The sequence below is a fragment of the Lycium ferocissimum genome, chromosome 1 (assembly GCF_029784015.1).
Source record: "Lycium ferocissimum isolate CSIRO_LF1 chromosome 1, AGI_CSIRO_Lferr_CH_V1, whole genome shotgun sequence".
In the NCBI taxonomy this organism is placed as follows: domain Eukaryota; kingdom Viridiplantae; phylum Streptophyta; class Magnoliopsida; order Solanales; family Solanaceae; genus Lycium; species Lycium ferocissimum.
This window is the reverse complement of record NC_081342.1, coordinates 15594806-15609788: the sequence shown is the minus strand read 5'-3', so window position 1 is coordinate 15609788 and position 14983 is coordinate 15594806. Positions and strand designations below refer to the sequence as shown.

At 37.6% G+C, this 14983-nt stretch overlaps 1 protein-coding gene, 1 long non-coding RNA gene and 1 pseudogene across 2 annotated transcripts in view; all 3 read right to left on the bottom strand.

Annotated features, from left to right (window-relative positions):
* Positions 1-4750: 4750 nt before the first annotated feature.
* Positions 4751-7104, bottom strand: LOC132049973 (pentatricopeptide repeat-containing protein At2g17525, mitochondrial). The gene has a single exon (XM_059440967.1). The coding sequence runs from the start codon at positions 6977-6979 to the stop codon at positions 5102-5104; it is 1878 nt and encodes a 625-aa protein (XP_059296950.1). The 5' UTR covers positions 6980-7104; the 3' UTR covers positions 4751-5101.
* A 2791-nt stretch (positions 7105-9895) lies between these two features.
* LOC132069094 (uncharacterized) overlaps positions 9896-14983 on the bottom strand; it is a 63555-nt gene continuing 58467 nt past the window's right edge. The window contains exon 2 of the long non-coding RNA XR_009417667.1: positions 9896-9971. This is a non-coding gene — a long non-coding RNA (uncharacterized LOC132069094). The remainder of the gene's footprint in view (positions 9972-14983) is intronic.
* LOC132049965 (uncharacterized) lies at positions 13482-14923 on the bottom strand (annotated as a pseudogene).

Sequence of the window (14983 nt, the reverse complement as noted above, 5' to 3'; positions counted from 1 at the left end):
GAATGCGAAAATCATACCGCACAAGCTTACAAAGCCACTTCTGCTGTTCAGGTGTCTGAACAGTCTGTGTAGTGAGATTCTTTAGGGACTGCTGGTCCGTTAAAATAGTGAATCGCCTGCCGAGTAGGTATTGGTGCCACTTACTAACGGCTTGAGTAATAGCAAACATTTGACGATGATATGTGGAAGCATTCTGCATCCTAGGACTGAGCTTTTGGCTAAAAAATGCGACTGGATGGCCCTTTTGAGATAAAATCGCCCCAACACCTTTCCCCGACGCATCTGTCTCAAGCTGAAATTCCAAGCTAAAATCGGGTAAGGCCAGCACTGGTATAGAGCCAAGCTTATTCTTCAAAGTGTCAAAGGCAGTCTGAGTGTCATCTGTCCAAACAAAGGAATCTTTGTGCAGCAGGTCAGTGAGAGATCCTGTCAAAGAAGCATATCGATGGACAAAGCGCCGGTAATATCCCGTTAGCCCCAAGAAACTTCGGACCTCCTTGACTGACTTCGGAGTTGGCCATTGCTTAATGGCAGAAATTTTTCCTGGGTCAACCGCTAAGCCCTCCTGAGTGATGACATGCCCTAGGTAGTCCACAGAGGTCTGTCCAAACAGACATTTGGCACGCTTAGCTACCAACTGGTGGTGGCGGAGTAGTTGCAAAACCTGGCGCAGGTGATCCAGATGTGCCTCCCAAGTGGAATTGTAAACAAGTATACAACAACAACATACCAAGTGAAATCCCACAATGTGGGGTATGGGGAGGGTAAAGTATACGCAGACCTTACCCCTATCTCGGAAGATAGGGAGGCTGTTTCCGAAAGACCCTTGGCTCAAGAGAAAACACGATGAGAAAAGGTCAGATAAGCACAAGCAGTTCAAAGCAAAATGAAAATGAAACTAAAGAAAGCGAAAAAGTCATGATAGAGCAGTTTGAGAAAAGGAAGCAGTAGCTACCACAGATAAATAAGATAATCGAAGTACAAGAAACAACATACAGTAGCAAGAATCAAAGGACAATAGACTATAGATCAAAGCTGCGACTACTACTAGCCTTCTACCCTAATCCGAGTTCTCATAACCTACTATCTAAGGTAATATCCTCGGTAAACGTGGAAGCGCGCCATGTCTGTCTAAGCACCTCTCCCCAATACTTCCACCTCACTCCCCTCTTCGAAACCATCCATAGCTAACCTCTTACACCTTCGCACTGGGCATCGTGTGTCTCTCCTCCTCACATGCCCAAACCATCTCAGTCTCGCTTCCCGCATCTTGTCCTCCACTGATGCCACTCCCACTTTATCCCGGATATCTTCATTCCTAATGTATGTCATCAAAAAAAACCAACACAAACTGGCGTAAATAAGGTTGGAAAACTGTGTTCATAGTAGCCTGGAAGGTGGAAGGGGCGTTTGACAATCCAAAAGGCATCATGAGGAACTCATAGTGCCCGACATGAGTTCGGAAGGCTGTTTTGGCAATATCTTCGGGGCGGACCCGAATCTGATGATATCCTGACAATAGGTCCAACTTGGAAAAGAATTTGGCCCCGTATAATTCGTCGAACAACTCATCGATAGTCGGAATTGGAAATCTATCCCTCACAGTGATGGCATTCAAAGCTCTATAGTCTATGGAAAAGCGCCAGGTGCCATCCTTTTTGAGTACCAGCAAGACAGGAGAGGAAAAAGGACTAGTGCTGGCTCGAATTACCCCTTCCTTTAGCATCTCCGTCACCATCTGCTCCATAACCTGCTTCTGAAAGTAAGGGTAGCGATAGGGCTTAACATTCACAGGGCCTGTACCAGGATTTAGATGTATGGCATCGTCTTGAGGTCTGGAGGAAGGAAGTCCTTGTGGTTTCTGAAATACATCTTCAAAGGAAGCTAATAAATCCTCCATAGCTGGTGGTATGGTGGACCCAGAATCTGGGCTATCAGCAACCAAGCAGTAATAAGAAGCAACAGCACCCGTTGCTGCTAATCGTCGAAGGCTGTGTAATTATACAGGCTGGGCATCTACGGCTGGCTCCTCCCCATGCCAACAGTACTGTTTTCCATTGTAATTGAACTGAAAGATTCGAGAACCATAATCAGTTACCACGTGCCCCAGTGTGGCCAGCCAAGAAACCCCAAGCACTAGATCAGATCCATGTAGGAGTAGAACATAGAAATCTGTCACAAGATCGCACCCTTGCACAGACAAAGTCACCTGTCGAACCACTCCTTCACACCGCAATCGTTGCCCACTACCCACCATAACAGAAAAGGGTGGAATAGGCTCCACTGAAAGTTGTAAAAATTTGGCTGCCCTCGCTTGGATGAATTTGTAGGTACTGCCGTCATCCTTTAGAACCTGCACCGGCGAACCATGTATGTGTCCGATAAAGCAAAGGGTTGTGGGTGAGTAACACCCAGCTAGTGCATGGTAGGATATAGCAGGATGCTCCTGTTCCTCAGGGAGGAAATCTTCAGGGCAATAACTGTCAGGAATTGTTGGGCAATATCTGATTCATCCGATAGAAGCAAGAGCTGGGGTGAGTTCTTACATCTGTGGGTGGAGGAGTACTTCTCATCGCAATGGTAGCGCAAGCCGCGCTCCCGGCAGCTATGGAGCTCTGCCGGAGTGAGGCGTTTGATAGGAACGCGGTTAGGAGCATTTGGTGCAGCAGAGGGCATTAAGTAAACAAAGGGGTGGGTAATAAAGGCTGGGTTCGGGCAAAGGCGGGTCGAACCGGCCCTTTTTCCAGGGCTATCCGTTGTTTGTGCAGATGGGCCATCTGAAAGGCCTCTTCCATTGTTTTGGGTTGGTGAATTAAAACAGAGGTCTGGATATCTTGCCTGAGACCTGAAGGGCCTCTTCCATTGTTCTGGAGGTGCCTCGTGCGGAATCTACTGTCTAATTTCTCCGTAAACGTAAGCCAATCACACAATTGCTTGTTCCTAAACAACCAACGATACCACTCAAGCGCCTCTCCATCCAAATAAAACGAAGCCAACGAGAGTTTGTGATTCTCAGCAATTTCATAGAAATCAAAATACCTCTCAGCTTGAAAGACTCATGCCTCTGGATTTTCTCCCTTGAATTGCCCAAATTCGACTCGAGCTGGTTTGTGGTTAGTACGCTAATGAGCAGCCGACGGTGGACCTCGATAGCCATCTCTCTCAACAATGGCTCGCGCCTTAGAATCGTCGGCATCGAGTGTTCAAACCCTGATTTCAGCCATTTGTGTAACCAGATCCATCAAAATCTGATGGGTTGATTCCATCGAAGCACGCATGACAGCAAGCTCTTGTGTCACCGACGGCTCCCCGGAGGCCTTGAGTTTGTCCGACATTGTGGACTCTGGATAAAAGCACCAACAAAACAAACCGAGTCACAATACTGCTTTGATTACTTCATCAGAAGGAAACAATTATGAACAATTCAACTACAACTAGAAATTAGAGCTACTGAATGAAATTACACTGATAGAGAGACAAAGGATGAGATGATTTAGAAAAAGGGGATGGGAACAGAGCAGAAGCTTGATCATTTCTATGATTCTTATTTGACGTCTCAGCAGATTTTCTATTCCCTGAATATTTCCCCAAAGAATAATCCTTGGGTAAAGAGCTCCAAGATCTGCCCCAAAGAGTCAAACCAGAATGGAAAATAGAACCCTTCTTTTTTGAAATTCAATAAGAAGTCTAAAACAAATGAATTACTACACATAACAAACCCTTTCCTTTTTATATCTTGTCTGTATTTTTTCAACTCAAAAATTCAATAGTTCCTTCCCTCTATATACAGGAAAACCAACAAAAAAATATCAAGGAAAGATAAGAATAAGAAAAAAGAGAAGATTTGGGCAAAAACTGAAAAAGAAGCAGACCTGAAGATGTGACACCCAGTTGACAAGATGAAAGAGTTCTTGAAAGTTGGAAGAGAAGTCACAGAGCACTCTTTGGACAAAGAAAGAAAACTGCAATGGACACATCATTTCCAGCACAAAGAGTGGCACTGTTGAGTGATTCTGAAAGTCCAAAAATATCCTCAAACTCACATTAGATGCCATAAAACTATCTGGTTAAAACCATGGCTGTGGCTCTTCTGTTCTGTAGAGATAGAAATGTACACGTTGAGAATTTTATTAAGTACTTATTAATGTATTGCTCAAGTATGAAGCAGAGTTTATCAACAAAACTTGATTTTAGCTTTTAGCTTTCCTGAACCGAATTATCTCTGATTACTGTCATTTAGGATCCATCATTCATGAAAAGGATTAACAAAATAGACACAGCTTTATATATCATCTTTACAGTTAAGCATGCACTTGAGAAACAAAATCGATAAAACTAAAGGAAGATACTGGAAAAGAACATATTTAAAAAAATTGAAAATTATTGAGGTAGTATCAACAATTTCTTTCGTTTTATTTGTATAATAAAGTCAATTCCTTAACTTTTTCACGGGAAAAAATCTTAACATTGTGGGTTTACAATGAAATCTTGTAACATAAATTTTCAAAAGCTTGTTCTCTGCAATACGCACATAAATTCATCCTATATTTATTCCATAATCATGTAATATTGGTAGAAAATTAGTATGCAAAATTTGACAGAATAACTGTCCGCAAATTAAGTACCTATCTTCAACTCTGAATCACTTAGGAACTTCTACAACATAAAATGGCAACAACTTTGATATATTCTCAGGAACAGTTCGTCTGACAATAAACGAGTCCTTGCATTTTGGCAAATTGGTTTTAAAAGTATGGGTTTTGAGCTTTTTCTTCTACTTCATATATGGTTGTCTGGAGGAAAACTTCAAAGCTGGACGAGACATTCTATCACGGAAAGCATCTGAAGTCGTTGCACCAGTTTGGTGTTCAATTCATAACGAACATCTTCTTTATCTCCCTTCTACATCATGGATGAAGTGATAGAAGTCAAATTTCATCTTGTCAATGTTAGCATCTAGAGACACGCGATGAAAAAATCTACCCGCTGCTTCCATCTTGATGATTTAAGTGCATTTAGTTCAACACGATTTTGCCTCAGAAAATACCAAAGCATTGCTAAGGTCACGATAAATGCAAGACAGCCCATATCTATTGAATAATCATGTCTGTGTAATAGCCTGCAGTTGGCTAGTTAAACGGCAAATCTTGTTATTGCCTTCTATCCAGCTTTTCTGTTGACAAAGGCACAGAAGTAATGCATTCCATGAATGGTAATCAGGAACTATACCCTTTTCTACCATTTGCAGAAAGAACATAAATGCTTTGTGGAAATCTCCATTGCTACAGAAGGCATCAATGAATGGACTATAACTTCCACAGTCCAGCAAGCAGCCTCTACCTATGATATCCTCCATCAACTTTGATGCCTTTCCAACTTTACCCTGCTTGCAAAGCAGAATTATCAAAGCATTTAAAGTTGATGCAACAGGAAGATAACCACGTCCAATCATCTCGTTCATCAGCTCAAATGCTTCTTTTATACATCCTTTGCTGCAATATCCACTAATTAAGTTTGCATAAACAAGAGCACTTGGCATAACACCTTCCCCAACCATCTGATCGTAGACCCTCCTTGCTTCATCAATACTACCATTTTCACAAAAACCAAGTATTCTTACGCTCCTATCCACAGCTCGCGGAAACAAATTTTCCATCTTTCTTAAAAATGCAAGTGCTTCTTCCAAACGGTTTTCCTTGTAAAAACCATATAAAACACCATTATACGGACTAATATGAAACGTCAAAGCCCCTTTATCATCCTCCATTAATTCCATGATCTTCAACCCATCTTCCATTCTCCCACCCGAACACAATCCATTGATAAGAGTATCGTACGTGACAAAATTCCAATTTATCCCAACCCTTTTCATTTCATTGAACATAGCAAGCGCCAAATCCAACATCTTGGATTCACAAAGACCAGATATCAAACCATTATACGTATCTGCATTTGGCAGGCACCCTTTCAACTCCATCTCCTTCAAAAGCTTACACCCAACTTTCACCTTCCCTAATCTACAAAACCCGTTAATCAATGTGTTATAAGCCACAACATCAACAACCCCTCCTCTTTCCTCAACTCTTTCTAGTACCTCCACTGCCTCAGAAGCACGTCCGTGGTTACAAAGAAGTTCCACAACTTTAGTCACTGTAATAACATCAAGAACAAACCCTTTACTAAAGCTCTTTTCGAGCATCACCAAAGCCTGTACTAAATTCCCCTCTCCACAATACGCCGATATCAAAATATTAAACGTCACATCACTCGGTTCAACCATTTCTCTCATCAAACTCCTTGCTCTCCCTACCTTCCCATTCTTGCAAAGTGCATACATAAGTGTATTATAAACCACACTATTCGGCGTAACGCCACTACTTTTCATCACTTCAAGAAGCTTAAAACCATCACCAATCCTATTAGTCAAACAAAGTCCTTTCATCAAAATCCCATAAGTATAATCATCACCCTTAATCCCATTTCCCATCATTTTCTTCCTATAAAATTCTCTAGCAATATCAATATCCACCTTAACAAGAACATCAAGAATCGAATTATAAACCTTCAAAGTTGGTTTCTTTTCAAATTTTAACACCAATTCAGGTACTTTTACAACTTGTTTAATCATTCCAGCACGACCAAGACCACGTACAATAGTGACAAAAATATCTTCATCTGGGGTTAACCCAATTGAGCTAGACATTTCGTCGAGCAACTCATGGACATAATCGAAACGACGAAAAATACACAGTTTGTGGATTAAAGCTCTGTATGTGGACTGATTGTGAGTGAAATTGGGAAGTTTGGAGGCCCATTTAAAGGTTTGAAGAACTTCAGTTGGGGATTTTTGTTCTAAGATTAAATGGGTGATGTTTTCTTGAGTTGGGACAGGACTGGTTAATATTTTTTGTGATTGAGTAGAAAGAAATGCACGATAAATTTTAGTGGCATAGATTGAGAATTTAAAGGGTTTGTGCATGTGGATATTGAATTGGGTGCTTAAATTTTTAGCCTACTCAACAAGACAATTACTGTTAACAGCGTTTGTAGTTAGTTTGGCGTTTCTCAAAATCAACGTCTTCTTTATTTCTTCTTCTTCTTCTTCTTCTTTTTGTTCTTCCTCGTTGTTTTAGAATAAAAGTCAAATTTTTTACCCTAAATAAAAAGGGTTAAATCGAAAAAAAAAGAATTTTCTTAGTTTTGAGGGGCAAATATGGAGAAAAGGACCAAAAATAGTACATTATCTTTGGGTTTGGATCTAAAACTATACATGTTCTTTTACATGGAGCATTATTAGTCCATTACGTTTGTATAAGTTAGAGCGCTTTTAGTCAACTCCCAAATATTCTGTTAAAAATTTAACGAAAAAGGGCAAAAATGCCCTTGAACTATTAGAAAAGGTCTAAAAATATCTTTCATCCATTTATTTTGCTAAAAATACCCCTCAGTTCAACTTTTTGGCTCATTTATGCTCTTGACGGTCAATACTAAATTAAAAAAATTATACATTTAAATTACACGTGACATTTTATTACTAGTCCGATTTTCTAAATCTGAAAGAATTGGACTTTATAAAATCTGGAACAATTAATTGTTTTTCAAAAATGTGATAAGCCCCTTTTTTTCTTCTAAAAAAAAATCAAGAATGGATTTTTATTAACAAATGTGGAATTTTTTAAATTTGGAAAACTTTTTTTTTTTTTTTTTTGTGGAAAACCCATTTTTTTAAGCATGGAAAATTGAATTTTTTAAGTAAAATGTGCAAAACTTATTCTCCATAATTTTCTTCTAGATTAAAAAAAAATAGTTTTCTGGATTTTTTTTTTCAAACACGGTTTTTCCACACTTTTTGTAAAAAAATCTTTTTTTTTTTTTCAGATTTTGAAAATTCTACTTTTTCATTTTTTTTTTAAAGTGGCTTAAAAATAAAATTATGAAATTTAAAATTTCTAGGACAAAAAACTCAATTTTCCTGATTTAAAAAAAAAATATTTTTCTAGATATTTTAATTTAAAAAATCCAATTTTCCAATTTTTTTTTCTTCTAAAAAATTAGTTTTCTGATTCTAAAAATAACCATTTTCCAAATCAATTTTCTAGAATGCCATATGTAATTTAAATATTTAAAAAAAATTAGTGTTGACCGTTAGTTAAAGGGCATAAATGAGCCAAAAAGTTGAATTGAAATGTATTTTTAGCAAAATAGATGAATGAATGTATTTTTAGACATTTTCTAATGGTTCAGGGGATTTTTTCCCTAATTCGTTAAATTTTTAATAAAATATTTGGGAGTTGACTAAAAGTGCGCCACTTATGCAAACATTATGGAATAGTAATGCTCCATGTAAAAGAACATGTATGATTTTAGGTCCAAACCCAAAAATAATGTACTATTTTGGTCCTTTCTCGGCAAATATGAGCTAGTTAACTTATAACAAGGGCATATTTGATAACCAAGTAAAAAATGACGAGCAAATTTATTTTATTTCTCGTTAAGGGGAATCTGAACAATCTACCAATGATAAGTGCATATTTGAGACCAAATTTCATATAAGGACATGTTTGCTCTATTTCTCATAATTGAGGGACATTTTTGTCCCTTTTCCCTAAACCTGTTAACCGGTTCAAACCGGACCGGTCCGGTTCAAAAGTGTCCAAAACCTCTTTTTTTTTTTTTTTTTTTTTTTTTGTATAGTATATATATTATAGTATTTATTAATATATTATAGGAAAGAGGTCATTCATTTTGGCACGGACTAAAAAGGAAATAGGTTCAAACAAATTGAAACAGAGGGAGTATAAGTTTATAAATAAAGTTTATATATTTACTGACTAACAACAATACAACATATACGTGTATATATATATATATATATATATATATATATATATATATATATATATATTGACTTATAACTTATATATATATGTTTAAGTTATGTATACTATATATACTTATATATTATAACTTAAGTTATTTATAGCTTAATTTTTTCTAAGTTTATAAATTAAGTATATTTATATTATAAGTGTATACGGGGAAAACCGGACATAACGTAAACCAATGAAGTGAGGGCCGAGGCAAGGAAGATGGGAACGTGCCTGATGACATTCGACATTCGAGGAGCGCTTATACCGAGCCGAACCGGGAGCGCTTATACCGAGCGGCAAACCGAGAGCGCTTATACCGAGCCGAACCGGAGGAGCGCTTATACCGAACCGGAAGAGCTGAGCAAGGGTGCCATTCGGTCCGTATGGTCGTCGGACCGGTATAACCATTGGTCCGGGTGGTCGTTGGTCCGGTACAGCCGTTGCACGTGAGCCGCGCGTCAGTAGTGTCCTGTCATGGTCAGCTACCAACCATGCGTGTGTCAGACGGCGCCGCGGTCTAATCCCACCAAATCCGTTCGTAGCCGTCTTGTTGTTATTATTTTATTCGACTCACATTGTACGAGCCCGGGGACGCAAAGACTATAAATATGGGACATCCCCCTCCTTTGTGGGGGTTGGCTCCTTGATATTTCAAGAACATTTGTAAGAAAAGAATCTGAGATATTTACTCTCCCTTTCATTTATTCGGCCAAGGCCGTTTTCTCTCAAGAATTATTGCTAATCATATGATACATTGCTCACAAACGTCTACATTTTTGGCTGCTTCATTGGAGAGCCTTCCAATCTCTATTTCCTTTATCTAACATACGTCAAGAACAAAGCACATATCCTATATCCACTTACAAATTCAATTGATTATCCAATTTCGGGGTAAACAATAAGTATATTTTAGTTATTTTTCAAGTATATAACTTTCTAGTTTTTAATTTAAGTAGATGTATATTATAAGTATATTTTAGGTATATTCCTAACTTAATATAAGTAAAAATATGAACACAAGTAAATAGAAGAAAGCTCAATGAGCCATATATTTTATTCATTCTTGGATAACATTTATTTGCAAGTTGTAGTTTTTTTTAACTTGCAAATATTACATGAGTTGCAAAGAAATAGTAGAATAATAAAATCACCAATTGTCAATCGTTTGGTTAATTTCCTCCATATCATATTCGGCCACGGAGATATCTTCAAAGTCTTCCATTTGGTCCGCTCCACTTGCTATTAAATCTTTAATATCTTCCTCTTCGCCTTCCACTGTTTCTAAGTTTTAGTTGCGTCGCTCCGATCTAATCCAATTGCGAATGCACACTAGTACTTGCAAGTTAAATCCGGATAATGAGTGTTTATGGTCTCCAATTTGTTGTTTTCCTTGGCTAAATGCACTCTCCGAAGCCACGGTTGATACTTGAACCGTAAGGATATCTCGAGTCATTCTTGAGAGTATCGGATGACTTGCCTTGTATTTCTTTCACCATGCTAAGACGTCCAAATCATCTAGTTCCTTGATATCCACATTTGGCTGCATCAAATAAAAGTGATATTCATCAAAGTTTGCATTACAAGAAGGAGTTGGATGTGAATGTAAAACTTTTAAATGCGACAAACCCGACAAGCCTTTTTTGCTACTTTGAGAAGTAGTAGGGCGTGGGCAACTTCAGTGTAGCATGTTCTTCCAAATTAGAATAATGACTAAAAATTTTTCTAAACTTGGCATCAATAGCGAGGTCAGCTTCAGCTAAAGATGGTTCAACTCCCTCTTCAATTTCTAAAAATGTATAAATTTGATTAACCAATGTTTTAGTATAAGGCATTTTTAAACAAGGATTTAAAAGAGAACCCAATATAAATAAAATTGGGATGAGAAAAAAATACTTCTTTAATTTTGTTGTCATATCAAAAATAGCCGCTTGATAACCGGATTTACTTTTATACTCTTGTAAACTCTAGCTATTTCCGCTAAGTAGGCTAAAATTTTCGTTACCGTGGGATAGCATTGTTTAAAAAAAGCAAGAGTAGCATTATAAAAAATTTCTAAGAATTCAACACATTCCTTAACATCTTCCCAATGCGTAAAATTTAACCAATCATCATTATTAATATTATATTTGTTGTGAATGGGAATCCTATACTCATATGTTTTTGTAGCATAATGTAAGTGTAGTTCCACCTAGTCTCAATTTCTACTTGAATTTTCCTAGGTCTAAGGTTATTTTTCATACAACAATTCTTAAAATCTCTCAGTCTTCCCCTATTAGCATTTCAAAAAAGAAACGCAATCGCCTCTCTGACTTTTTGAATAGAATCTTCAAAACACACAAGTCCGTCTTTAACAATTAAGTTTAAAATATGACAACTACATCTCACAGGAAAAATATTTTTTAGCGGAGGGTTTAATTCTCTTTTTAAAAGACCAATCGCCTTTGTATTATTAGAAGCATTATCTAAAGCAATACAAAGTATTTTTCTACAAATGTTAAAAAATCTCATAATAGTAGACATTGAATCCACTAAAAATTTTCCATCGCGACGACCTTTCCCTTCATCATATAAAAAAGTTATAATTCTTTTTTGCATAACCCAATTATCATCAACCCAATGACATGTAATAGCAAAAAATCTAACTTGTTAAGACTAAGACCCAAATCAGCGGTAAGAGAAACATTACAATTTAAAGAATTAAATACATGGCGCAAATAAAATCTATATTTTTATACAAATCTATAACATCCGCTCTACAAGTACTTCTAGGAATACCCTCAAATAATGAATTATAACAACATTGAATGTAAGTAATAAACCCCAAACCGAAGAAAAGAAAATGGTAAACAATCATAAGCTACAATTTTAGCTATTTCTACACGCTCTTTTTCTTGTCATACTTAAAAATTTCTTGCGGTTCGTGGGTCTATCGTCATTTGAATACCCACATTTGAACCCGTTTGTTCTCCCCAAACATCCGTATGTTTCTTTCTCATATGACCATTTAGTGTACCCGTTCCACCATCCTTACTAGTTCCTTGTCTAAAAGCAAATACTTGTCCACATATGTTCCATTTAGTTGTTTGACTTTCCTTATTCTTAGTCATATGTTTCCAAATTTTAGCGGTTGACTTACGAATTCTAGGCGATTTGTCTTGTGTATGTGATTGTGCAGGACATGTATTTCCTATGAAATTTTCGGGGGCTTGTGTTTCATCATCGTCATCAATTTCATTAAAAGTGTTGGTATAATGTTGTTGCATTGCCTCATGATCTAAAAGTGAATTATTTCCACCAACATCAATACCTAAATTAGGTGTTTCTTCCACAAATGTTTCCTCATTAAACCCACCCCTAACAATACCACTACCTACCGCACTACCACGTCTAAATCTCTTCGCCATTATTAAAATTAATATAAATCACACTTAAATAAATCACAAGAAAATAAATTGCAACAAATTAAATTGCTAGAATTAAATTGCGTAAATTAAATTGCGAAAAATAAAGATAGAGTTGGAATGAAGGTACCAAATTGTCGGATTAATTTCCAACAAAGTGAAGGCGGCTAGAATTGCAAATCCACCAAAACTACTTCGGATTGTTACAAAATCACCAACTCCACCAACAATATTATAATTGCAAAATTAATAATTGAAACTATAATAAGACTTTATAATATTTAATTGAGAGAAATTTAAAGTGGCTAATTGTTGCAAAGTAACTATAATTGAGAGATTGAGAGAAAGAGAAGAGTGAATTGGTGTGAATTAAAATGGAAATGGAGAGGGGTTTATATAGGGGTGGGGGATGAGTTAAAGTGTTAAAAAAAAAAAGTTTGGGGGATCGGGGGGGCCAAAATGTGGGTTTGGGACCGTTTGGCAACGGCCATTTTTGCAAATAAACCGTTGACCAACGGTCCAACTAAGCAGCCCAACGGCTACATTTTAAATTTTTTATTTTTAATTCGACCGGTTTTACTTGTTTAACCGGTCCGGTTCCGGTTCCAAAAATCGAAACCAGACCGGTATTTATTAAACGGTTAACCGGTTACCGGTTCCGGTTCCGATTTTACTGGTCCGGCTACCGGTTTTAACCGGTTAACGGGCTTACTTTTCCCTTTAATTAAAAGGTGTTGCGACATACGCAATCAAACAAATTGAAGAAGAATGCAAAATTAGGATTCCCTAGAACTAATGTAAGTTGTAATTATAAACATTTGTCTAATCTATCATTTAAGTATTTCACTACATTAACAATATATTAATTGAAATAATAAAGGTAGTAAAGAAACATATTAAATGACATACTTCTTTTTCTAAAATGTCAAAGAAACAAATTATACATATCAGTAACATACTGTCATGCAAAACCTTAATTGGTGGTCCACCTTGGGACCTCTATGAACTTTATTATAGAATATCTCAAGCCAGCTAATCCCACTAGGTCTGAAAATGTTATTATAGAATATCCGATAGTTAAACAACAAAGTCAACTTCATGAACTAGAGTATTGGATGCTGGACTCTTGAACATAGCATAACAGGCACTGGTAACTTCACTTTTAGTACTTGTCTTTATCTCCTCTTCCATGGCGAAGATAATCAAAGCATAAAGGAAACGACTGACTATATAGATAGGAAACTGATAAAAATACAATATAGGATGGAATAAAAGCTGAACAATGTTTCAGTGTTGGGAATTTAAAACACCAAATGGAAATTTACATTTCTGAAGCTACCACCCACAATCACAGGGAAACCAGATATAGCAACCTAAATCACCCTCAAATTATTTAAACCCCGTCTAAGCCACATTCATGCCAACACACAAGACATGCATATGGATAATTTCTTTCTCCAATCTCTAAATTTGGTTGAGAATTGCTCTGTATCTTGCTGTAGCAAAGTGGACCACAAGAAGCATCCAACTGTCCCAGTGTCAACAGCCAAATGGTACTTACTGCTGATCTTCATCTGACCTAGACCGCATCAACCGCCTGCGCCTTCTTGGATTTGTAGACATATCACCACTCATGTCACTCAATATGTTAAGATTAGGTTGATCCTCATCTTCATCATCGTCATCATCTTGTAGACCCAGAAGGTTTTCACCCCAAGGATAGCGGCGCCTAGATAAAGGTCCATTGGACCGACGGTGCCTTGACAAAGCTCTTGACCTGCCACCTCTTGCTTCAGATATAGGTTCCATTGAGCCAATCATCTGAAACAAGAAGAAGGTACTCAACCATCTTCCATTTCCACCTGAGCCTCGTTCCCTTTCGCCAGATAGCCTGTCTCCACCATTCTCAATCACATAATCTCCAAGCACGACTGCACCAGGCATGGCAGAATGAACTGCACTGACAATGTCATCGTACTCTCTCTGGTTCTCAAGCCGTCTCCAAGCTCGCTGTCTTGAAGGGTCAATATCAGCAGGGCGTGCGGTCGGGTGATCTCTCCTAGCATGCCGGCGCAATTGTCTGTAGTTACCCGTGAACGAACATGATTCACGAGAGCAACTTCTAGGCTCTTTGAATTCAGATACTTTCTGGCTTCTTCCACTACCTTCCAGCCTAGTACATCTCCACGGCACATAGGACAATTCAATTTCAATTTTGAGTCAGATGAGTTGTCTGCACTCGCCGTTTCATTACTACTTCCCCATACAGTAGCAGCAACTGAAGTTTGTAGAGTACCTTCTTGCATCTCCACGTGTTCATGGGGAGTCTCAACAGCAATATCCGGTTTCCCTGTGTCATAATAGGAGGATTGTCCCTATTTTCGGCTCTGAGTTTTTGAAACGATCCAGACAATTGGAATGCCTATAACTTGTATCACAAATGTATGACCGGCATCCCTTATCATGAGAGCTACAAATGAGAAGAACAGCATTGTGTGGATGATCCATGCATATAGGGCATGAAGCTGCATCCCATTCCTTGTAAAGGACATGCATATCTACATCATTTGACATGCTTCGTTTCCCTACTAGCCATCTACGTACACTATAAAGTGTTACTAAAAACAATAGAACCATCAGATTAATGCAATAGCAATACACAAACAGGACATTTTGTAGTATGACAGACAGTAAGCAAACTGTTTTAAATAC